Source organism: Uloborus diversus, chromosome 1, assembly GCF_026930045.1.
Source record: "Uloborus diversus isolate 005 chromosome 1, Udiv.v.3.1, whole genome shotgun sequence".
Taxonomy (NCBI): domain Eukaryota; kingdom Metazoa; phylum Arthropoda; class Arachnida; order Araneae; family Uloboridae; genus Uloborus; species Uloborus diversus.
This window is the reverse complement of record NC_072731.1, coordinates 266,255,658-266,282,932: the sequence shown is the minus strand read 5'-3', so window position 1 is coordinate 266,282,932 and position 27,275 is coordinate 266,255,658. Positions and strand designations below refer to the sequence as shown.

The following is a 27,275-nucleotide window of genomic DNA, read 5'->3' as shown; positions in this document are numbered from 1 at the left end:
GGATAGATACGACTTTTATGCACTTAGCGCGGCACTATAGTCCTAGAACTTATTCTAATGCGTGTATTATCTGAATTCCCCCCCCCCCCCACCAAATGTGAAAAATTACGCAAAATTTCCATGCAATTAATCCTTGGTGTCAATTGCTTCGTAGGCGGGTCATGGGCGCCCATATGCAAAGTTGCAAAGGGGGCTCAAATATTTTCCCCGTGGTTGAACTGGATATTTTCCCCGTGGAAACTGATTTCAGGACTATTTATTAATGGTTGGTGATGAAATGTTTTTACATTTTTGCAAAGAAAAAAGTACTAAAAGCAAGGAAGTTCTAATTTCAAGGGGGGGGGGGTCGATCCTCCCCTTGCCCCCCTATATGGGCGCCCTTGAGGCGGGTTTGTTGAGCTATAGAAACGACAAAGCAAAAACGACGACACGATATTCATTTCAAAAAAAAAAACTTTATTGAAAGTTCAGTCCACTCTTCAAAGCGGCCAAAGGATTATTCCTAATACTCGTCCCCGTCGTCTTCGACGCCGTCGTTGGAGTCGAGCCCGACCTCCTCGTAGTCCTTCTCGAGGGCGGCCATGTCCTCGCGGGCTTCCGAGAACTCGCCCTCCTCCATGCCCTCGCCCACGTACCAGTGCACGAAGGCGCGCCCTTTCCATCAAGGCGTATCCAGTCGTCCAAACTACAAACGCTTGCAAGTGGGCACATCAAGTGCCTTTCCTTTCATTTAGGGGAGAACATTTTTGAGACCTGTGCTAAATGTAGATTAGTGCAGGCAACTCCAGATCATCTTTTGCATTGTGTGGGACTAACACAAAGGACATTTACTCCAGTCCTCTCCTGGTGTACGATTTTTTGAGGACTCTAGGGCTCATGGACCTGGACTAGCCTGCGGTTTGACAGGAGGAGTAGGTCAGCATTATTCCTGCTGGTGGTTTTACCTTATTGATTGAATTTTTTTCGTGGACGGGTTTGTTGAGCTTTAGATACAACAAAGCAAAAACGACGACACGATATTCATTTCAAAAAAAACTTTATTGAAAGTTCAGTCCACTCTTCAAAGCGGCCAACGGATTCTTCCTAATACTCGTCCCCGTCGTCTTCGACGCCGTCGTTGGAGTCGAGCCCGACCTCCTCGTAGTCCTTCTCGAGGGCGGCCATGTCCTCGCGGGCTTCCGAGAACTCGCCCTCCTCCATTCCCTCGCCCACGTACCAGTGCACGAAGGCGCGCTTGGCGTACATGAGGTCGAACTTGTGGTCGAGCCTGGCCCACGCCTCGGCGATGGCCGTGGTGTTGGACAGCATGCAGACTGCGCGGGGGACTTTGGCCAAGTCACCTCCAGGGACCACGGTAGGGGGCTGGTAGTTGATGCCCACCTGAAAGAGCAAGTTAGGAAAAAAGTTAGTTCTTTTATACGGAAGAGGGTAATGAAAAGATTGTTACATGAAAACCTAAGGACCCTTAACCCTCAATATTTTCGACTTTCTGGAAAAAATATATGTTATGCATAATTTGATTCTGAACAATTTGATACCTTATTTTTTACCATACGCCAAAAACTTTTCAAGTTATTGTAAAAATGCGTAAACTTTCCCCATAGAGATTTATGTTAACAGCAGCTGTTTAAGCCTCTTTTTCTCAGGTGCCGGTTTCTTCGGTTTTCTCGTTTTGCGCGCATGATATCTCAGAAAGTTTCTTATCTATTTCCGTAAAACTTTTTATACATGTTTGTCTGGTATATATTTATGATCTGAACCTAAATTTTAACTAAAAATGAAAGGTAATATTAAAAATATATATATATTTTTGCCCAACATTTTGGAAATTTTTGATTATGACTTGTAAAATTTCAAAAAATAAATAAATAATTAAAAAAAAATTAAACAAATTTAGGTTCAGGTCATAAATATAAACCAGACAAACAAATATGAAAAGTTTTACGGAAATAGATAAGAAACTTTCTGAGATATTATGCGCTCAAAACGAGAAAACCGAAGAAACCGGCACCTGAGAAAAAGAGGCTTAAACAGCTGCTGTTAACATAACTCTCTATGGGGAAAGTTTACGCATTTTTACGATAACTTGAAAAGTTTTTCGCGTATGGTAAAAAATAAGGTATTAAATTGTTTCAGAATTAAAATATGCATAACATATATTTTTTCCAGAAAGTCGAAAATTTTGAAGGTTAAGGGTCCTTAGGCCCCTAATACTAAAGATATAAACAATAACGCTCAAAAAGCTGGTTTGAAAACAGCTGCAAATACGTGTTTTGGAGTTACTAAGAATCTCTTTTCAGAAAGGACGAAATGACGACAACCATAGCCGGTAGTAACAGTTTCATTAGTGCCACTTTTTTTACTTATTTGAATAAAAGCAAAAAAAAAAAGACTCGTTCGGTTATTTTTCACTGGATGGCGGTAAAAAAAATCTTTGAAATGATGTCTTACTTTTAAAGTTTGACGAAGTATTAAGGAAGTTATGCCGCGCCTGCAAAATCATGTGTGAAAATTACCGTGTAACCATGTAAAAAAAAAAACTTTTTTTTTCTGATTTTAATGTAACAACACAGCTGTGGTTTAGAACACTGCCCCCAATGTGTTAAGCTCACATGTTCATAGACACTTGGACCCGAATTCAACTGAGAAAAATTAGTCATTCAAAAACTACATTATTTAGCTCAATCCCATTCCCCTCACGTTATTAGCAGTTCGCTTTGTTTGAGCTAATAGGCCGTTGGCTCGGGATGCTATATAATAAAGCAATGCGTAATGAAGCAAAAAAAAAAAAAATTGAATCGATCCCTCAATTTAAAAAAAAAAAGTTTTTAAATACTTCTTACTGTGATGTAAAATTTTAAAATTAATGTCTTGTTTTTTTTCTCTATTGTTTTAATTTTGTTTTAACAAGCACAGAAGTTTAACTCAGAATCCTGAAATGAGTTCAGATTACTCATGGAAATTTAGATCGGAATTCTGCAGAAGAAAATGAGCCATAAAAACGATATATTTCGGCCCCTGCGAATTCGAACTCACAGTCTTCGCATTATTAGCAAAACGCTTTATCAACTGAGCCAATGGCTCTCCATTTTAGGGATGCTATGCAATAAAGTAATGCCTAATAAAAAACATTTTTTTTTTTTGGACAAAGGAACCAAAATGTGAATTGTCTCTTTATTTTTCGCAGAAATCAGTGAAAAATATTTTTTCAATTATGCTTTACTTATGAAATATGATTAAGCATTGAAAAAGTTATGGCGTTATCACAAAAAACGCCTTTGAGAAATAATATATGAGGCAGTGAGAAGCAAAGGGATGCAAGTGGACTTCTTAAAATTTTAAGTAAAACGCATTAAAAGATCAGATCCTAGGTAGGCTTTCATTGAATTTTTTTTTCTAAATCATGCTGTATAGCAGCAACTACCAGGGCTACCAGTACCATCTCTTGCCCCAAGACAGAGGAGAGGTTCACCTACCATGTGTACTTCTTATCTCCAAATTTTTAATTTTGCCACTTACATCCCTTTGCTTCTCACTGCCTCATACGTTCTTTGGGCAACGAAAAGAAAACGAGGGCAAACATACTTTGAAACCGGTTGGACACCAGTCGACGAACTGGATGGTTCTCTTTGTTTTGATGGCAGCAATGGCGGCGTTGACGTCTTTCGGGACCACATCGCCTCTGTACAGCATGCAGCAGGCCATGTACTTTCCGTGTCTGGGATCACATTTCACCATCTGGTTTGCTGGCTCGAAGCAGGCGTTGGTGATTTCGGACACACTCAGTTGCTCGTGGTACGCCTTCTCGGCGGATATCACAGGCGCGTAGGTGACGAGAGGGAAGTGGATTCTGGAAGAAAAGGGTCGAAATGCACTGTTGAGAACAAATGCCACTGGGAACACGAAACAAAAATCTTAACTGTTTAGCACAAATATCAATGTCCATTTGACTTCCAACTTGTTTTGTAACATATTTTAGACTAACACAGATACATAAGAAAATGGCGAATGAATGATGAATGTGAGTTAACAATAGTTTGAGGCAACGATATAGCAGGTATATCGGTGCCTCAAAGCAACAGTAGGATATCTTACTGTTGCTCTGAGGCGACGATATGCTGTAGTCTGAAACAGTAACATAAAGAGCGTTAGCAGTGTTGTATTACGTATCTCTTGTGCCTACTTTATTCCAACAGGCTAACGTTCCGTATAACATAGTTGGTCCTTCTAATTTTCTCTCTCTTTGTCTTGACGCTTCTTTAGCACTTCCTTTTCTGGGATCGTCTGATCAGACTCAATCAAGTATTTTTGGGCCCTAATGAGCAGGAGTGTTCCGGCCGTGCTTGGGTTCTACCAATCCCTTAAAGAAGCAACACCTCAACAACGTGCAAAAAAGTGTGCTTGAAATTTAAACTGTCAAGTAAATTGCAACTGGATTACTTTGTAAAGAATCCAAAGTTTTTGTTTTTGAAAACTGCTCATTTGAAAAAAATATATTACGTTTAAAAACATTTTGAACGCTCTCTTTTGTTCTTCGGTTTTTAATTTAGCATGTTTTCCTTAGCTAAAATCATTTTGCCTTTTTCGCTCGTCACTCATTTTCGTTTGCCTCCGAGACTTAATGTTAACTGAAAACAATTTTTAAATATTATTAATGTGAAAAAGAAAATAAACGTCAGTCACTCAAGGGACCAGTACTGAATAAATTCTAGTATAGCACTAAAAATCTGAGTCAAACTCCAGTCTTGTTGCGACTTCTGGATAAACGCAACGACACTTTCTGAAATTGACACCCACTTTTCGTCCTCACTTACTATTTTACGCTGATGTATTACCATGATTGAAAAACATTTGATTATACTGCCGTGTGCAGGTAAAGGGCAGTAACTGCAAAATTTTCATTTTTCATTTTTTTGCATTTTTGTCCTCTATCGTACGTTAGCTTTATTGTACAAGCTTGCTTATTTGGTTTCCGCTGAAAAAAAAACGAGCGAAAAAAACATCTAATTCTAGCTTTTCTCTATTGTTAGTATTGAATGCGAATGCATTTCTTCAAATATCTCGAAAACTCATTTCTGCAGATACTGCCGTTTACCTGCACACGGTAGTATAGTAAGACATGTGAAAGTAATTATTATTAAATTAGAAGAAAAAATTGTGTCTGTGAAAAATGAAAGAATGCTAATATTTTACTTCTTTACTAATAATAAAGCTGAAAGTCTCTCTGTCCGGAGGATGTCTGGATGTCTATATCTCGGTGACGCGCATAGCGACTAGACCGCTCTGCCGATTTTCATGAAATTTGGCAAAGTTAGTTTGTAGCATGGGGCGTCAAGAGCAGACAAACATGACAAAAAAAGGTAGATAGTAGGGGTAAATAAGTAGATATTTAACGAGATAAGGATATTTCATGGATAAAGGTAGTAGCAAACAAAAATAAGAAGAAAAAAATTAGTACGAGTACAAGAGAAGAAATGAAGTTAATCAGTTAATATGGAAGACTCAAAATGAAGTTATTCAATAGTTGGACGCGCGAACGTTTACACGCGAATTATTGAGTATATCGCGAGTTTATCTTTATCTTTACTCTTTATTATTATTACTAATAATAAAGTTGAATGTCCCTCTGTCTGTCCGGATCTCTGTTTGTCAGGATCTCTGTGACGCGCATAGCGCCTAGACCGTTCGACCGATTTTCATGAAATTTGGCACAAAGTTAGTTCGTAGCATGGGGGTGTGCACCTCGAAGCGATTTTTCGAAAATTCGATGTGGTTCTTTTTCTATTCCAATTTTAAGAACAAAATTATCATAAGATGGACGAGTAAATGACGAAATTATCATAACCTGGAACCGTAACATGGGCACTAGCCAATTGGCGAGATACGAAATTATCATAACGTGGAACCGTAACATGGGCACTAGCCAATTGGTGAGATACGAAATTATCCTAACGTGGAACCGTAACATGGGTACAAGCCAATTGGCGAGAAAATTCCCCATACTTTATTTGTAAATATACAGGCGAACCAAAAGACCTTTTAATTTTTCTATTACGGGCAAAAGCCGTGCGGGTGCCACTAGTTCAAAAATAAAAATGTCATTGAAAAAACTTGTGGTTAACGAAAATTTGCCGCCCTAGGCAGCTGCCTAATTTGCCTATTGGGTCCTGGATATCAGACGCTCTCTTACCTAGGATAAGGAACCAAGTTAGTCTGGAACTCCGTGAGATCAACGTTGAGGGCGCCGTCGAATCGGAGGGAGGCTGTGATCGACGAGACGATCTGGCTGATGAGTCTGTTGAGGTTGGTGTACGTGGGTCGCTCGATGTCCAGGTTCCTCCGGCAGATGTCGTAGATGGCTTCGTTGTCAACCATGAAGGCGCAGTCGGAGTGTTCCAGGGTCGTGTGTGTGGTGAGGATTGAATTGTAAGGCTCTACGACGGCCGTGGATACCTGGGGAAACAATTGGACATTCACTACTCGTAAGGCTTGTAATTGAAGCGAAAGACTCACATTAGTAATAGAACTGAAAGCACACAATGCATGAATTTTAAATAATGTAAGATAGAAGCTTGATTGTGTGGATAATATAGAGTAACAACGGAACTAGAGAGCGTGCTTGTTTTGTTTTTTTTCCCTATGCCGTTTAGCAGGAAAGCTGTTTTGACCGCAACCGTTTAGCAAGCGCAATGGTTCGACTTTCAGCCAAGTGCGCAAACTTAGTCAAACGCGAAATTCAACTTCACCATGATATGGCGAGAAAGATGCCAAATATAGACCTCCCACTCTTTATTCGAATACTAGTTATTATTATTCGACCATTTTGACAGTTAGTTTGCTAGTTTCTAGCTTACGGGTAAAGAAGCATGCACTCTAGAGTTTACATCAACTGCATGGTTGATAGTGATGATGACATTGATTTCTAACCTTCGTACAACACAATTTTAGAAACATCATCATAACTGACTTAACGTCTGTTATGGGCCAATGCCTTTCCTTGAAGAAGTTGCCATAATGACTGTAGTTAGTTTTTGATTTCTAGTTCCTTTCATTTATTGCGAGAAAATCAGATCTTACCGAATCAGCCCACCTCAACAGCGATGGCTATGAGAATTGGAGGCTATAGAATGCTCTGTCTCTTTATAGAGCCAATTTTAGATACAATCCGTAATAAAACGAGATCTACCTAGAGCCAAGCGACTCCACTTTTTCCCATAGCAACATCGATTTTCTAGCTTCAGCTAAGTCTCTCAATTACCATATGCCACACTGGCACAGGCGGGAAACTGAGCATAAAAATTCTCTGTGCCACTGACTTCTGCCACATCGGGGGATCGCACTAGATCCGCAAAAAAGGCTAAGATCTCTTGTATAGTCCCAGTTGAAATACAAAAACCCTTCCAGAAATAACAGCAACAGAAAATAGTCCCCTCCGCAGGCAATTTGCCACAGAGCTTGCGTGGCAAGCATCGTTAAATGAGGGATGTTTTCGGTCTCTCGGAAGTTGTAAGTGGCGCAGCGAAATGGGGATTTTGGGGGTGACCCCCCCCCCCCCAGAGGCATTGGTTTTAACATAAATGCAAATTCTTATACATTAGTTTATGCATATGAAAGGGCTGTTTTGATTTTAAAAAAAAAACCTTCAGAAGGTATTTTTGATCAAAAAAATCCATTTTAGAAGGTGTTTTTGATCAAAACATTTTCTTCAGAAGGAATTTCTGATCAAAAAATTTTCTTCAGAAGGAATTTTTGATCAAAAAATCCCCTTCAGAAGGAATTTCTGATCAAAAAAAAATCCACTTCAGAAGGTGTTTTTTATCAAAAAATCCACTTCAGAAGGTGTTTCTGATCAAAAAATTCACTTCAGAAGGTATTTTTGATCAAAAAACCCCTTCCGAATGCATTTTTGATCAAAAAACTCCTCCTGAAGGTATTTTTAATCAAAAAGCCCCTCCCGAAGGTTTTTTGTAGTCTAAAAACCACCCCAGATGGCATTTTTGATCAAACCCTCCCCTCCAGTAGGAATTTTTGATCAAAAAACCACCTGCAGAAGGTATTTTTGACCAAAAAACCCCGACCAGAAGGTATTTCTGGCTGCCCTAGTGGTAAGGACCGTTACCTGCGGTGCTGGGTAGATGGAGAACTCGAGCTTGGATTTCTTCCCGTAGTCCACGGAGAGTCTCTCCATGAGGAGGGAGGTAAACCCAGACCCGGTTCCGCCCCCGAAGCTGTGGAAGATGAGGAAGCCCTGCAGTCCGGTGCACTGGTCGGCCAGCTTGCGGATGCGGTCGAGCACCAGGTCCACGATCTCCTTGCCGATGGTGTAGTGGCCCCTGGCATAGTTGTTGGCTGCGTCCTCCTTGCCAGAGATCAGCTGTTCCGGGTGGTAGAGCTGTCGGTATCCGCCGGTCCGGACTTCGTCTGGAAGAGAAGAAATAATGCGGTACTGTACGTATAGTACTGTTTAACCACGATTTGTATGAAATTTGGCAATGGGGTCGTTTCCAAAATTTTAAGAGTATTTTTTTCTGAAAGAGCATGCCTAAACACATAGGATCTGGTCATTTTTTAAATAATTTGTTTAAGTTTAATATTTAAAAAAAAATATTTTAATCGGTGCGCTTTTATTTTTTACGCTTCTGCCGATGACATCACAAATGATGAAATGCCATTCAGTGTTGCCATTCAGAAGAGCACAGTATTTAATTCGCATCTTTACTCACGTGTACTGGCAACGATATGATTCATAGCAAGCGTAGAGACAATTTTTAATTCGCTGCTTGATTATGATAACGTGGAAACGCAGTGACGTCTTAAAGACCACGCCTTGTTTGAGAAATTGGACATTTAAAAAATTTATTTAAAAAAAACTGTTGGGAAAATGAAAGTATTTTCTTGCCCCCATGGTTTTTTTTTTTTTTGCTTATTCTATCAATTTCTGTGGCTAAAAGTAGTACTTTTGACTGAAGGAAACAACCCCATTGGCTAAGTTAAGACGATTCCATCTGATTGAATCTAGCAGGGAGAAGGAAAATTAGCGATGGGATTTTGATTCGCTCGTTATATAATGTCACTGGTGCCTAATTAATTCATTGCATTTTCTGAGTTGAAAAAGAGTGGAAACAAACAGTTTCTATGGAAACAACAAAAAGAAAATACAATGTTTTCATTTCGCCAGGAAAAGTAGAATCAAAATGGTAAGTGCAAAATTATGGTGTTAAAAATATATCAATTAATTTTTGTAGTAAGAATATAGATCGTATATAGTTTAGATTTAAGAAATGATTCGGTGAACGGATTGTCATTTCTACAAAACTGCGTCTAAATAGGCAAAAGCGCACATCTGTGTCGAACAAACTCCCACATGCAAACTAATTGATGAGTCTATTTCCGTCTATAAACCAGATATTAACCTTTCCATATAGTCCATGATCAGACGACGATGAGTTTAAACCAGTGGCGGATACAAGGGGAGGGTCATGACCCCCCCCCCCCCCCATCCTAAACCATCGACAATAGTATCCGTCCACATTGTGTTCTAACACTATATAAATAAAATGTAAACATTTTCCGTATTCTTCTGGATACATTAATCATTTTTGAAAGTATTGTACTTGAAATACTACTTCTTTTTATTGTTGAAGAAATTACTTTCTAACGGCTATGCCCACTAGAAGCCTTCTTCCCAGTCGGTTTGGTGATTTGTTATACTGACACTCAAGCAGTTTCTGAAACTTTTCGTGCCTAAAAGGGGAGTTCGTTTATAGGCGGAGGGGGGGGGGGTCATTCTTTGGCATGACCCCCCCTAAAATGGTAGTCTGTATCCGCCCCTGGTTGAAACATCACAAAATATGTGATGGGAAAACATCCGCACATCACGAGTTAGACCCCGCAATGACCAATATGACGCGTGCAATGGCCAATAGGGAGTCATCAACTTCAATCTCACAAAGAGTAAGAGCCCTTGGAGACAGGATCCGATTAAGATATTGGGGGCCTTTGACCAAAAACTTTTTCGGATCCCCCTGTAGTCAAACCTTACAATTTTACAACAAAACAGATTTAGCCATTTGGGATTTGGAGTCTCTAACAGGTAAAGGCTCAAGGTCATAGTTGATCTATTCAGTAATCAGGCTGTGCTTAGAGACAGTTCTGACACTACTTCAGAACGAGACGGTTGCATGTTTGTACTCGTTGCCGTTTTCATGTTTATATATTTCACTTTATTATGTTTTTTTATTTGTAATATATATTTATAATGTTATTGTTTGTGGTATTTGTGTAATTAGAATAAGTAGTTTGTGTTCAATCGCTAACGAAGGGTAGCGATATATTCATACAATTAATCGTGTATTTAATGAAAAAAGACGTATCACTTGACAAAACAGTAATTATTAACAAATGACTAGCTGCGTCGCCCGGCTTTGCGCAGTCTACCTCGAAAATAAAAGGAATGTCAAGTGACGCGATATTCAACACTTAGGCTTGAACCAAAAAAAAAGTCAGGGAAATTTTGCGGCGGATTGCGGAAAACCCCCCAAAAGAGTAAACATTTTGAATTCCCTGATTACAGGAAAAGCCTCAAAACAAAAACAAGAACTTTACAAGATTATATTAGAGAAAAAAAATGGCAACAGATCTTTCATCTCAATGATTTTCTTCACCGCTATACATTTTAATAAAAGCATTGTTACGGAAAGTTCAGATGAAGCACTGAATAATAATTTGAATGAAGAAAAGCCTTCGAAAAATAGGGATTTTATGTCGAAATCCAAGCGTCATAATGGATAGTTTTTAATTGATATCTCCGATAATTATTATCGGAGGATTATGTTAAATAGCCAAACATGAAGACGGGAAGCTTACGAACTCATCGATACCTGGTTCGATGGTCAATTCAATGTCGTTCGGGTGAAGAAGCTTGAACATACATAGATACATAGATACGCTCAGTTTTTAATTATATAAGATGATCAATCCGAAAAAAATGGCATGTTTTCATTTTCAGTTATTATTAGAATCATGGCCCCACTGAATACTTAAGCGCCAGCGCATTCAGTGGGCCATGATTAGAATCGAATCATTTCTGATTAACTCAGCTTGTAAGCTTAAAGGATATATCAATGCCAAAGTCACCATAGGAAAAGGCCATTGAATGACAGTATTGAAAGTATTATGCACATTAGTATTATATAGTATCAAACTTACCAACGACTGTTGGTTCGAGATCGACAAAAACGGCCCGCGGGACGTGTTTGCCAGCGCCAGTTTCGCTGAAGAAGGTGTTGAAGGAGTCATCTCCCGTCGCCACTGCCTTGTCGCTGGGCATGTTCCCATCGGGCTGAATGCCGTGTTCCAGACAGTACAGCTCCCAGCAGGCATTGCCGATCTGGACTCCGGCCTGGCCGATGTGGACGCTGATGCATTCCCTCTGGAAGAAACATGGGATTTTAGTCGGCGGAAATGCTGATTTAGTTTTCTGCATACAACAGTTTAATTCCGATTCCGAGTCACAACTGACTACAACTGTATTTATGTCGACGACTGCATACTAAGTGCCTTGCCTCCATTATTTTTTTATACCGATAGATGGCAGCACCATCACCGGATCGAACAGTTAATGAGAATTTAGAACTAGTCCAGGAGCTAATAGCTACCTGGTGCTAGCACCCCCAGAGGTATCGTTTCACTTGGAGGACATTGAGACCACGAGCATATTTAACGTCGCCCAGTCCCCTTTAATGACGACGGTGGATCTTCGACCATCGAGGTTCGAACTGAGGGCCCTCCGGCCCCGAATCCGACACTCTACCGATCGGGCTACCACGGCCCCAACAGTTTAATGCTTGCAAGGTTTTACTCAAAGAAGAGTGCGCATTTTCCAGCGGTGCCCACCACCCTAAGAGCAAGAGCAAGGGTGCATCCCCCTGAATACCACGAAGACCCCCACCCTCAAAAGAGGAAAATACCCCTTAAACCCTACCCCCTAAAATTTTCAATGGCTGGTAGCTAACTGGTATCTAAAATTTTATCTACCAGTTTGTATGGCACTCTTGGCTTCCCTAAGAGGTTTTCCATCTCCATCTCAGTCACTTTCCTCTGCCGGGTTGATGAGTGTTAGCAAGCACGAAACTGCAGTCCTCGGCTGGAAATGACTGAGCGGGCGGTGTATTTCATGTATTTCTGCATTAGCCCTGGCTAATGGGCTGGTAATTTACTGAATATACCATGCCTTGCCATCAATCTTCGAGTTGAATCGAACCATTGCTTCGGTCACTCGTCTGGTCTGTGCTAATTCTATATTAGCTATACCAGTTTGTATGGCACTCTTGGCTTCCTTAAGACGTTTTCCATCTCCAGCTCAATCACTTTCCTATGCCGGGCTGATGAGTGCTAATAAGCACGAAATTGCAATCCTCGGCTTTAAATGACTGAGCCCCCGGTGTATTTCATATATTTCTGCTTTAGCCCTGGCTAATGGGCGGTAATTTACTGAATATAGTTAGTACTTGTTATAGAAGACTTTAGGCTGTCTTTGAAATTCTGGCTACACATCTGTAAGATCCTACACTTGTTCTGCTAAGTATTAATGTTTCGCTAATGATGAAGTTGTCGGTTCATTTTGAGTCATTAATGCCTCTATTTACCAGACAATAGGGAAGTTTTCGATTTTTCAATTTTATTTCTATGCGATAGAGTAACATGTATGAACATCATAGGTGAAAAAAATTTTTGCGATACGATAAGCAGTTTTTTTTACATTATTTTTTAAAGTTCAGGCGCTTGTGACGTCAAATGGCATAGGAAGTGACGTCATGCGCTCTTCCGATAGGGGAGAAACCGAAGGACGTGCATTCGACTTCGAAGACGAAACGTAAAAGGCTTATCTCCTCGCATTTAACTCCTCGCGTTTCTGGAATATTAAACCTTTCATCCTCTTGGAAATATTCGAATATCATCATTGATGTTACATGAGGAAGATTATTTAGATTGTGCTTTAACGAATCCGGCCTCCATAGTGTGTTCAAAAGGATTATTGAATTTCTAAAAAATAAAAATATCACCGTCCTCAAAATGTCCCTAGCGAAAACAAGGGATCTTCGGCGGAAGGCTGCCCATTAGTGCCCTATGACGTAAACTCGTGACGTTTCAGAAGCGCGCACTTTTGCGCGTGGATTTTTAAAAATTCATTAAAAATCGGTGTTTTAAAATTCGGCGACGGTGAATTTTTTAGTTTTGAGGGTCAATTAACAATATCCAATAGCCAAAATATGAACATTTAATAGGTTGCAACTTCCCTATGCGACCCTATTTCAAACAGCTAAACCGCTGGTCGAAGTCTTCTTCAGCCAATAAGAAGGTTTCGACCCTCGGTCAGATAGTCAAACCGCTAATCGAAACCTTCTTCCTGCCAATAAGAAGGCTTCCATCCGCAGTTCAGTAGCCTGACCGAGAGTCGAATCATCTGGTGAATACAGGCATGAATGGTGATACATTCTCTCTATACCATCTGCCCATTCAAATATGAAGGAATTTCCAAAAAACAATCTTTCATGCCACGTCATTACAACAATCTGTCTTTACATTGTTGTGATATGCACAAAAGTTTTAGCACGATTTCCCTCTATTGATTTCTATTAATAGTTCTATGTTCAGCGGCATTGTACTAATTCAGAATTTATCTCAAGTGATAAAACGAAAATATGTTTTTTTAGTCGTATATTGTAGTTTCTACTATCAACCATATTTGTATTATGCATTTCAAAAATGACAATGCGTGTTTCCTGTTCTTCTAGGATTTTAATGTTACATTTGTTTAATCACTGTTTGAAAAATAGGTTCAATCCAAGCAGGGAAGGGCCGACTTGGGATAAAATGCCCCTCCCCCCCCCCCTTTTTTTTTTTTTTTTTGAAGACTCAAATTTACTCCGAAAAATTAAAAATAGTGTTTCAACGCAAGTTTTATTATAAAGGACAATGTTCTTTCTTTATGTACTGCAATTTTCAAAACAAAATTCCGATTTGTTCATTTTGAAAAAACTCAGTCATCTTAATCATTTCACTTTTCCCCACATTCCCCTACTTATTAAATGACCTTCATAAATGACAAGGAAAATAATTTTTAATAAGGGATTGGGAATGCGAAGGAGAAAATTGAACCCAAACTAATGACTTATCAATCCCACACGAAAATGTTAATTTGCTTGATATGGGTTGGTTCTGTGTGACTGAAAACATGGGAAATTTAAGGTTAAGAAGAGAAAGAAAAATAATAATGAGGGTAGAGCGGTCACGCATCATTACGACCTAATTCGAAGACAATAGAACAATTACAACAACTAAATACGGAGCTTACGCTGATGATTGAGTTCGCAGAGTAGAAATTAATAATTTATTATTTGAAGATGAATGGGGTTTTCCAATCAGGTGTAGCGATGGATAAAAGGCAACTCGATCTTTAGCGCAAGTAAAGGAGATGCGTTGCAATATCTCAAGGGTATTTAACCATTTACAATTTGGGGATCCCTTTGAGCGGACCGTTTTCTCGAAGGAACCTCCTGGTCGACCCTACTCAAATTTATAAAATTTTTGTTGCATCTTTAGTTTATCACAATAAAACGATCTCATAATCTTTACTATTAATAAAGCTGAAAGTCTCTATGTCCGGAGGATGTCTGGATGTCTGGATCTCTGTGACGCGCATAGCGCCTAGACCGTTCGGCCGATTTTCATGAAATTTGGCAAGTTAGTTTGTAGCATGGAGGTGTGCACCGTGAAGCGATTTTTCAAAAATTCGATGTGGTTCTTTTTCTATTCTAGTTTTAAAAACAAAAACAACATAAGATGGACGAGTAAATTACGAAATGATCATAACGTGAACCGTAACATGGGCACAAGCCAATTGGCGAGATACGAAATTATCATAACGTGGAACCGTAACATAGGTACAAGCCAATTGGCGAGAAAATTCCCCATACATTATTTGTAAATATACAGGCGAACCAAAAGATCTTTTAATTTTTCTATTACGGGCAAAGCCGTGCGGATACCACTAGTTAGATTATAAACGGTGAGATTGCTTCATTTTTTTTTTCCGATTTCTAAAATACAGTCTATAAATAATGAACAAAATAAAAAATATTTTAAAATAAAACAAATTAACAAAATGAAAAGAAAAAAAAAAGACTTGGCTCTGATTGTTTTTTATTGCAAGATATATATATATATATATATATATATATATATATATATATATATATATATATATATATATATATATATATATATATATATATATATATATATATATATATCAACGCACAGCCGAAACCGCTGAAACTTCAGACTTGAAATTTGGCAGGCATGTCCGCATGATTACGAAAGTAACCACTAAGAAAGGATTTTTCGAAATCTCAATTAGTTCGGGAGAAATTAATTAAAACCCCTTAATTTCTGCGAAATTAAAAACCTGTCATTGAAATTCAAATCCCTTATTTTCGAAGGCTTTCCTCCATTCAAATCATTATTCAGTACTTCATCTCAACTTTTGGTCGATAGCGAACTATAAATTTGATATTGTTTTTGTTTCTCACGTGATTCTTCGAGGCTTTTCTCAAGTCAATTCATAATGTTTCTGTCTTTTGCTTTCATTTTTTCAAAACTGGAAACGAAGTTTTTAAGAACATCGTCACAGGCGGACCATCCTTTTGAATTTAGAAGAGTGCAGTTTCCTGTTAAAGTTTGCTTTGCAATAACCATTAATAAGTCACAAGGACAGACATTAAAAGTAGCAGGGATCGATTTAAGAGAAGACTTTTTTTCACACGGCCAATGTTATATAGCTTGCTCCAAAGTCGGATCATCTAGCAGCTTAATAATTTTAGCACCAGAAAAAAAAGCAACCTAAAAATGTGCTATACAAAGAAGTTCTTGCTTAAACATAGGTATAACAATAAAATGTGGATGGCCTGTGTTTGCAAAGATAATCAATACTTTAAAAGGATCGTTAATAATAGTTAAAGATCGGTTAAGTAAAAGGGCATATACATAAGAGTCCAGGGGCCCCGGGATCCTTCCAAAATTAGAAAAAAAATATAGGTAATAAGTAATTATTACAGGGGATTTTCGAAACTAGGTGCCCTAAACACTGTTAACCCTTGCTAATTCCATTACCCGAGCAATGCCGGGTACGGGAATGCTAGTTTCATAAATAAAGCGGCTGCAAGAATCTTTTGTAAAAATAAAATTTTAATAACATTTCTGCCGCTTTCGTTAGGCAAATAGTGATCATTTACGGATCCCTTGTTCGGAGAAGAGATCACTAGGATTCCGCGGAACCCAAGATGCCATAGCAGTTAATTGTAGGTACTAATTCAGTTCTTTAGTCAAGTTGTATTAACTAGTAGTTTGAAAGGATCGTTGAAAATGTATAATTGTACAAAAACAGCAGAAGAAAACTAGGAAGATACGTGTGCTTGTGAAAGATTATCAATTGAATTGAAGAGAATGGGTGAGGAGACGAGTTAAAAGTTTGTCTTTTGTGATGATTTGTCTTACTCAGTCTTTCAGTCAGAGCCCGATCATTCTGATATTGGACATGGGGCACAGTTCTAATTCAGGGCCTCCCTAGAGTCCGACTAAGACTTTTGAAGACACTGGGCATGAAATTCAATTTGTACCCCACCCCCTCCTATTCCCGCTTATTCTATATAATGAAGCTATAAAATATTTCGATAATTGCGTATTAATACAACCATGCTAAATTTGGTAATACCTCATATCACAATATAGTATTATACATTTAAAAAGTAAAAGATATATAGTATACGATAATTATATTCGATGTGGTTAAACTTTGCCCGTTGCAGTTAACCGTAAATATCAAAATTATCTATGATATAACTTCTAATTGTAAATACAGACTAAACTTAGAGTGGTTTTAGGATTTGCAGAGAGATCAAGTTTTTAATTTTTATCAACAAATAAGAGATTTTTTCCTTGTCTCACCATTTCCAAAAATATCAATGATATCATTGTACTCTAGATTCTGAGGGAAATCACTATTTATTTTTAACTAGCATGATAAATTAAGGGTAATTTGGGCCCCTCTGAAATCTAAGAGGAGGGGCCTGTGCCCCGCTTGCCCCTGCGGTAATCAGACTCGGCTTTCATTGCGTTTATAAAACAAATTTGTTCAGTGCCAACCTCTGTGCTCTAGTAACCTTCGTGCTTTAAACCTTCGAGCACAGTATAAGACATTGAATGAAACGGCGCCTAAATTCCTGTTTGAATTGAAACAGAAAAATAGTGCCTCTTCCTCCCAAGTACAGAATTTTTCTTCCGCTTAACGAAGAAAAAAAATATATAATTCATATTTACTAAAAATTCTCTTTTTGGGTTTAGTAGATTATTGCATCAAATGATATTTTCTTCAGGGCTGCGGAGCCAATGGAAAAATGACTCCGACTCCAGAAATTCCAGAAACTTCTACTTCGAGCGAGTCCGACTCCTTTACCCGAAAATCAATGTGACTTCGTAGCACTGACAGAGTTAGGAGGGAAAACAAAAGTCTCCAACTCTCTTGGGATTTTGAAGCTCTCTACTCTCGACTCCGACCCCTTTACCTCAAAATCAGTCCGACTCCAACAACAGACACCGACTCCGATTCCGCAGTACTGGTTTTATACCTTTTTTTTTCTCTTTGTTTCTTTTTCTTTCTTTTTTTGAGCAATCACGATTGCTTATTGTTCTCACTTGACTGTTTTGGCGTCCTATCATTTTATTTTCCCACCGCCACCCTCCGCACCATCACCGTCGACGGGCTCCTCACGATGCTGCTCCTATAGCGAAAGCCGTCTCCGGGTTGCATCCATGTCCTACACACACGCGCATACATACACAACTACACACACACACACAAATACATACACACTCACAAACACCTACACACATACACAAGCACATACACACATACAAACACATACACAAACGCACGCACACACAAACACATACACACACATACACCTACACACACATACACAAACATTTACACAAATACAAACGCATACACACACGCATACATACAGACACCTACACATACACACACAAAAACATGCACACACACACATACACACAACTACCCACACATTCATGACTGCATACAGACACAAACGCATATGCCTACACACATACACAACCCCCCCACACACACATTCATACACACAACTACCCACACACTTCTGCCAGCACACAGACACAAACACACATGCCTACACACACATACCACATACCCCTACACACAAACACACATCCCCCCCACACAAACACACACGCCTACATACACACTCTCGTGATTTCGAAAAACATAATTTGAATTCAAGATGTCAAAACTCAAATTATTTTTTTTTTTTCTGTCACTTTATTTATTTTGCTGTGATCGATACATCACTAATAATCTGCAGCACACGATATCGTGCCGATATGTTAGAGCAGTTGCAAATTCACCTCCGCGGCGTACCTACGCACTCTCTTCCCACCTGTCAATCCCTCCCCCGCGCTTGCAGGCGATGAGAAATCGTGCGCTCCCTCCGAACGAGGTCGCAATTCCATAAATGGCGTTAAAACGGACTCTCCTAGATTCTTTCTTTTCCTCTCATTCCAGGTCAGCTAACGAGGTCCGTTCACAGCTAACGGCACTCAAACGACTATCGATAATACTTTTTGTTTTTTTTTTCTTTTCAACGCCATAATTGGTTGTCGATCGCCGTCACGTGCACAGCGCACGAAGGCGGAATAATTTCTTCCGTGTGGCAAGGTACACGATGAGATGAAAAATCAGTTTACACTTGAGGGTTTGTCGGATGTAATGAGCCACAGTATAAACATTCTTTGGACATTTCAGTTGGCTGTGGGAGTGTAGGTCCCTTTATCTGGTATCGTTTAGTCAGATTTTTCCAAAACATAATTTAACCAACAGGAGCAATAATAAAAAGTAGTATGGGTGTCAATTCGTGGGTCTCGGTCAATTACACTAGACGTTAAATCCCGGTTATCACAAATTTGCCATTTCAACTGCGCTTGCGCGCGGACTTAGGGTTTTGGGCTTTCTATTTTAAGATTTCGTGTTGCTTGTGTTATATTTAAGCTGAGCTTGAGTCCCAACAAATTAATGAATAGGATTAGAATATTTTGACGGCAATTTCGTGATATTTTATATGAAATTCCGGATATGAATAACTGATAATCTTCATAATGTTAAGAGAAAAATGTCACTTTTTTTTATTGGTTTGGAAAAATTTATTTAACATAAACGTAAAACACGCTGTGTGCTTCAAAAATGATTGGAATATGAGTACAGAAATCCGTCTTTTGCGGATATTTTACGTTAGGCGTAAACAGCTTAGTATTATACATTTTTATTTAGGTTGGGGGTTCGGCTTTGTATTAGAAGTGATGCAATACTAGTACGCTCTTCAGAGGTTAAAAATTTGATATAAAATCAGACACCAAAATCCATTAGTAATTAATACTCAAAACTCAATCTTTACCGAGGCCTAAAAACTAAATCAGAGAAAGCTTTGTGATTTCTAATTTTTATCTGTTGACATCTCATATTTATTAACAAATTTAAAATGTTTGTAATTAATTTTAGCAAGATTTTTGAATTCAGCTAAGTCCGCGCAAGCGCAGTTGAAATGGCAAATTTGTGATAACCGGGATTTAACGTCGAGTGTCAATTACCGGTGGTTTTACTTATATAACATTAGTGGAACCCGCAAGAACTTGCCCGTTTTTGAAAATTAAAAGGTCATTTATTTCGCCTGTATATTTACAAATAATGGATGACGAATTTCTCGCCAATTTGCTACGTTCATTGGCTTGCCAATATTACGGTTCCACGTTATGATAATTTCGCAATTTACTCTTCCACGTTGTGATAATTTTCTCGGTAAAATGTTCTTAAAATTGGAATAGAAAAAGAACAAAATCGAATTTTCGAAACATCGCTGCAAGGTGCACATCTCCATGCTACGAACTAACTTTGTGCCAAATTTCATGAAAATCGGCCGAACGGTCTAGGCGCTGTGCGCGTCACAGACATCCAGACAGACAGACATACTTTCAGCTTTATCATTAGTAAAGATTGAGAGCGAAAAAAAGTGGAAAAATTTAATTTTGCTCACTTTTCTGCATTTACACTGTGGTTTAAAATCATAGCACAACCATTTATTACCAGGAAGCGAAATATGAGTAGAACGTAATAACACAAATAACCAAAGTAATAAAGAAACGTAATAACCAAAGCAGTAAAAAGTTAAAAAGGTACCTCCGGCAGTATCATATTTCAAAAGACATCAATAAATGTTGACAATCTGGACATTAAATAGAAAAGGCAGTGGGAAAATCTATTCAAAACACGGGAAAGCCAATAGCCACAGACCGAGTCATAAAATTATAGGGGGGAGTCCAATTGATGACACGTGAGGTCAGTGAACTTAATTCTACCGCTTTTGCTTTGCTCCGAAATATTTTGAAATTTTATGCCAATGTTTTTAGAAAAGATATGATTGCAGTCAGAGAGATTTTTTACGCTTCCATAATTCATTATTTAATCATGCATAATTATTTAGTAAGAGCTTTTCAACCAAACCAAGCTCGAAGCATTAAAATGCATTTTTCGTGTAGAAAAAGCGATTTAAAAAATGAATTAAAACTTAATGTTTCACGCTTCCAAAATTCATTATTTAATCATGCATAATTATTTAGTAAGAGCTTTTCAACCAAACCAAGCTCGAAGCATTAAAATGCATTTTTCGTGTAGAAAAAGCGATTTAAAAAATGAATTAAAACTTAATGTTTCACGCTTCCAACAATGAATTTCAACAATGGAAAAGAGATAAAATTCAAAATTTTGAGTTTCGCTAACTAAAAAACGCTTATAACTTTTTTTTCTAGTGGATTTAGTTTATTGGACCTTGGGCACCCTGTCAATTTTTTCGTTAGGAGGGTTTTTTAAAAACCTTTCCTACCATATCAAGTTCGAAAAAATTGGACCATCCGTTCTCGTAGAAAGAGCCATTTAGGACGAAAATGCGTTTTTAATTAATATCTTCGTTAATTAGCGTTCGATTTCAAAAATTTTTGTTAATGACACTAAAACTCGGCAAGAGCTACCGAACAAAAAAAAAGAATGAAGGAAATCGGTTCACAAACAGAGGAGAAATCTGTACCGAAAGAAAACGGCTTGCCTATTAATATATAAAGATATTTTATGTTTGCCCGGGCACTCATACAAGGGGTGTTTTTCCCCTTATTACGAATTTTTAAACTTACGAAAAATCATAGATCTTTAAGAAATGCTGACTTTAAAAATAAATTGTATGAAATCCTGCCAAGCATTTCATTGTTAGTTAAAATCAATCACCAAAATGTACTCAAACAAATTTGTACATTTAAAATTACGTGAATCCTTTAAGTGTTAAGTGTTAAGTTAATCTTTTAAGTGTTCATCTCTGTTTTTGTCTGTGAGGGCCACTTTTTCATATATAAATGTTCATGTGCAGATGGCTAAAATTGATAAGTGTCCCGTTTTGAGGGAAAAAAAAAGGTCTCCTCATTCATACTAAAAATTAAAATAGTAGGTACATACATCTTTCTTCCTTTGCCATCTTCCATTTCATCCTTAGAGCTAGTTTTTTCATGGGAGTGATATTACTTGAAATCATTGGTTCAGGAATTTGCCCCCCCCCCTGGTCCACAGATGTTAAACTCATGCATTCCATCAAAGTAAATTTCACTTCTCAAAAATTGTTAAGGAGTATTCTCTCGTTGGGAAAACACCTAGCGATATTTCTGATTGCAGTGAACCACAATAAGAGTGAAATACACCGCCAGCTCAGTCATTTCCAGCCCAGGACTGCAGTTTCCTGCTTATTAGCACTCATCAGCCCGGAATAGCAAAGTGGACTGAGCTGGAGATGGAAAACCAGTTAAGGAAGCGTTAATAAATATCGGGAGTTTAATATTTTACCATAATTCCCTATCTTCTTTGGTTGACAAGTAAATAAGCAAAATTTTACTACTGGTCATTTCTAAACTTTCTTTTAGCTTGTCCTCTGAAACAAATTCCAAATTCATACGGTTTGGAAAAATGAAAGAATCTTAAAATAATATTCAACTAGAAAAATTGTACAATTTATTTTTAAACAAATTTTTAGATTTTCGCTCGATATTTTCGAAAAAAATCAAGAGATTATTTTGTGACGCAATTCATTGCAATTTTTTCCAAATTGAAAAATTCTTTCTTTGCTCTCTCATCTCCTCCGCTCTCAAACAGTTGCTAAAAACAAACTGTATTACTCTGTTTCTTTTCTTTATCTTTACTAATAATAAAGCTGAAAGTCTCTCTGTCAGGATCTCTGTGACGTGCATAGCGCCTAGACCGTTCGGCAGATTTTTATGAAATTCGTTACAAAATTAGTTTGTAGCATGGGGGTGTGAACCTCGAAGCGATGTTTCGGAAATTCAATTTTGTTCTTTTTTTTACCCCAATTTTAAGAAAATTTTACCGAGCAAATTATCACAACGTGGACGAATAAATTACGAAATTATCATAACGTGGAACCGTAACATGGACAAGCAAATGAATACAGCAAATTGGCGAGAAATTCATCATCCATTGTTTGTAAAAATACAGGGGAACCAAATGACCTTTTAATTTTCTACTACGGCCAAATCCGTGCGGGTACCACTAGTAACCAATAAGCCATTCTCCGTCTTTCATACAAAAAATACGCTAATTAAACCGTATTTACAGCCCATGCTGATTAGCATTTAATTTCTCCAAACCCACTGGGGTTTCCCACTCACTAATATAATGCCACTGATTGCGTGCAGATGGAAAGAATTGTGCTCCTTTGGAAGAAAGAAAATAAACGTTCATTCTTTTTGATTATATATGGCCAAGGACGCATTGCATCCGCCGGCACCTGACCACTCTTTGTCAAGAAACCATCAGAATCTTTTACTATCCAACAGATGATTTTTTTTTTATTCATTTCTACATATTTGTCACCAATCATCAAGATTCTTCTCTTTTTATCACTTCTTCTTTTCATCGTTACGATAGCGTCAAGTGTTTTAATCACTTGAGTATAGCTAAAATCGATTTTAGATTCATCAAGATTCATAATTTTTTTTTTAAATAATCATAGTTAAAATTTTTGTTGTGAACATAATATCATAATAATAGGAGGAAAAAGCAGTCATTCAGAAAACTTAGACTTTTAATTTATCAAAATTTCTGGGGTGCCGAACAAAGAGGGGGGGGGGAATGGTCAAAATATTTGTTGTAAACGTAATATCATAACAATAGGAGAAAAAAACAGTCAATCAGAAAACTTATACTTTTAATTTCTCAAAATTTCAGGGGTGCCGAACGAAGAGGGGAGGGGGGTGGATGTCATGAGGCTGGCTGCGCTATTGAAATTTTTACGGGGAGTGTTTTAGGAAGTGTTTTTTTCGTTTGGGGGTGCTCTTGGAGTTTCTTCGAGGTATTTGCGGGTTTCGCCATTGCTCTTGAGGGGAGGGGGGGATAGACTCCCTTGTATATTTAGCTGCCCCTCTCATATATTATTTGTATTATTGCATCTATTGGTTCAAAACTGAAGAAAACCTTCTTGACCATTGTAGAGTTATTCAAATTTATGAAATAATTGATATGAAAACCGTTTAAAGTCAATGATTGTTCTTGTTCGACGTGATCCTATGACGAAACGCCAATTTGAGCCACAGGAGAAATGTGATGTAAAATAAATTAGTTTAATAAACGTAGTGTAATAAATAAAACTTCTAAATGTCTAAAAACTCCTAATTTTTATTTCATAGCATTATGAGATTTCAATTATTTATTATGTTGCAATGAATCCTATATCGCGTACACCTTCTGATATCTTTTCTTTACTAATAATGAAGCTCTAAGTCTCTCTGTCTGGATCTCTGTGACGCGCATAGCGCCTAGACCGTTCAGCCGATTTTCATGAAATTTCGCACAAAGTTAGTTTGTAGCTAATGGATGTGCACCTCGAAGCGATTTTTCGAGAATTTGATTTTGTTCTTTTTCTATTCCAATTTTAAGAACATTTTCCCGAGCAAATATATCATAAGATCGACGAGTAAATTACCAAGTTATCGCAACGTGGAACCGTAATATGAGCAAGCAAATGAATGTAGCAAACTGTCAAGAAAATCATCATGCAATATTTGTAAATATAGAAGCGAACCAAATGACCTTTAATTTTCTACTACAGGCAAAGCCGTCCGGGCACCACTAGTTAATAAATAAGCATTAGCAGACATGCGTAGTATATGAAAAAATAAATTCAAGCAAAGGACAATGAGTACTATGGATGGAATAAAAATAAATGAATTAGATGCATAAAGGGAATAAGAATTGATAACTAAGCTTTCAATCTATTTACTTATTTGCTGGATATGAAAATTAAATATGTTTATCAAAGCGAAATTTTACTAAAAAATTATAGAGCTCAGCAATTTTTCAAACGTTAAAGGTAACAAACTCGTCCCAAAGTGCAACTTAAAGTAGAAATGTCGGCCAAGTGTAACAAAGAATAAATGATACTAATATTCATTAATTAATTAATTATGTGAAAAACTTACCATTTTGGAAAAATATTATTAAATATTTCGGAGCACGGAAGATAAGGAACGTCGAAGATTCGGAGCGTTCGCAAGCTGCGGAGAAGTTAGGACTCCAAGCACGAACTAGAAACTAAAGTGTTCTCTGGGCAGACGATTGTTTTATAGAGCACGTTTTGCTCCCCACGCTCTTTTAGAACACGGAGCCTACGCGTCGCCCCATTGGTTGTCCCGCCGCCCGATTGGATTTCTCTTTAAATGGAGAAACAGTCGTCGATTTTTTTGTACATGATGATACATTTTATTTCTCTCATCTTTTGTGTTCTATACGAGATTTGTTTTATCGTCGGTAGAGAAACCTTAAATTACGAATGGGTTCTTCTGTAATGTAGCTTTGATTATGGTAAAGAATGTATTTTAAAACTTGAAAAGAATTTGCAAATTGAATGTTTCTGAAAAAGAAAAGAAAAAAGAACAAGAAAGGAAAAGAAGTTTGAAAAAAAAAATTCTCATGTTTTTCCTTTTCATTTTTGAATATTAATTAATAGGGTTTTTTTTTTTTTTTTTTTTCGAAAGAACTATTAATCACCCCTGCACTTTCCCTTTTTTAACTCTGTGTAATCATTTAATGTGAAAATTACTTGAAATTGACTGTTTTTTACCCATAATTTGTTTTCTAACAAACAAATATCGTCAAACAAAGTAATGGGACCTAAGTTGAATCATCCCATATTCATTAAAAAAAAGAATCGTCAAAATCGGTTTTCTAGGTGAAACGCTGTGTGAGGACGAAAAAAAAAAAAGGTATGAACTGATAACCGTCTCTTTTTTGAAGTCGGTTAAAAAAGGAAAAAACTATGATGAAAATAAGTAGGGGAATTAAAGGCAAAGTAAAATACTTAAGATAACCCACCATTTTCGAAATGAATAAATTGGAAATTTGTTTCAAAAATTGCAGTACATAAGGAGAGACGATGTATTTCATAATAAAAGTTGCATTGGGACATTATTTTTCCTTTTTTAGTAGCAAATTTGGACTTTCAAAAAAAAGTAGAAAAAAATTATTTATTTATTTTCTTTTTTCACTGCGCTCAATGAAAAATAAAATTATTTTATTTTCTATTTGATTACTAAATATGTTTTTGATCGAATGAATGAGTAAATAATATAAATAATGGATGAATAATGACAAAATAAACCAGTAACAAAATTAATAAATGAAAAAAGATGAAGAAAAGAAAGAATAAAAATATTGAATAAAAGTGGGAATTGTGTGAAAATGACTTGTGTTATTATGTACCTTGACCTTGAAAGCTATTTATTTTTTGACTTGAATCTAGTATGGGAATACAGTTAAAATATTGCTACTGAGGGCGCTGCAAACTGAAAATAATTTACCATTGCACTTTACCCCATATTCTCCTACAATCACTCTTGCTCTTAACGTTGCAAAATAAATACAAAAGCAAAACAAATCATCATGAAAAATGCGTTTATAATTTTTTAATAAAAACTGTTTTAAATTTGCTCCAGTCTGACATTTCACTGTTGTAAAGCCTTGGAGACAGTTTGAGAATCCAAGGTGTCCATCATGGCGCAGATTTTTAGTGGGTGGGTGTTTTCAGGGGTATTTTTCTCTTCTTTGGGGAAGGGGGCTCCCGTTTTGGGAGATCTTTGTTGTATTTAAGGGGGGGGTGCGCCCTTGCTCTAGGGAGGGCGTTGGCGCCCCTGTGTAAAATAAACCAAGTTATAAACATTTAGAACTTGCTAATATATGGAAACTTAGCAGACTTGTTTTCAATAATTGAATTTATTTCAGTACTTCTCTTTCTTTTTTTTTTTTTTAATTCAGTTCAATTTTTAAGGCAGTTCAGAATTTTTCACCACGAATCAGCGCGGAATGTACGGGTTTTCCCAGCCGGACAAATCTTGAAACTGTCGCGATATCTTCCTTCAAGTCTTTCTATGGAGTTTCAACGAAAAACACAAAGAAACAGAGTAAATTTGCCACCTCCCAGAAGTTGTCTCCTGTAATCTGCATACTTTGTGCAATAAAATGTTGTTATTTTTAATTTTAATTTTCTGCACAAAGGTATTTATGTCACTCTTATACGAAATATCACTCCAAAATATTCCCTACACAATTGTTTCCCCTTCTCTGTATTTAAATAGGGTTTCATCATCAAAGCTAAACAATTCCTCATTGAATCTATCCTCGATTAATGCACCACCCTATAATAGCACCCCGTTTAATGGCTTGCATAGGACTCCACGCCTCAAATAAATGTAACGTTAAGAAAAGCGTCCTTGACAGATTTAGCTAAATTCTATTAAGTAAGTGGAGCCTTAAATGATCGTCGTGAAACTTAGGATCGAATTTAATCAAGTGAAGGGAAAATTTTTGATGTAGTCAATCAAGCAAATGCGAACTGTGTGAAATGAATGTACCCCCCCCCCCCCAAAGGTGATGGCCCACCCCCTCAAGTGCTATGAAGAACTCAACGAGATTCCTCTCAAATAAGATCAAAAAATCTTGGAAAATTACACCCCCTTACCATAAAAATCCTCAGTGTTTTTTTCCCCTGAAAATGCACGTTCATCCACAACTATATTATTGG

General features: G+C 37.4%; 1 protein-coding gene across 1 annotated transcript; it reads right to left on the bottom strand.

Moving 5' to 3' along the window:
- Positions 1-445: 445 nt before the first annotated feature.
- On the bottom strand, positions 446-24,834 carry LOC129234266 (tubulin alpha-1C chain-like). Its single transcript, XM_054868261.1, has 6 exons — positions 24,679-24,834; positions 11,209-11,431; positions 8,120-8,421; positions 6,191-6,453; positions 3,586-3,850; positions 446-1,380 (listed from the first exon to the last, which is right to left on the bottom strand). Exons 1-6 carry the CDS (start codon positions 24,679-24,681, stop codon positions 1,084-1,086), a joined length of 1,353 nt encoding a protein of 450 aa, XP_054724236.1. The 5' UTR covers positions 24,682-24,834; the 3' UTR covers positions 446-1,083.
- Positions 24,835-27,275: the final 2,441 nt, after the last annotated feature.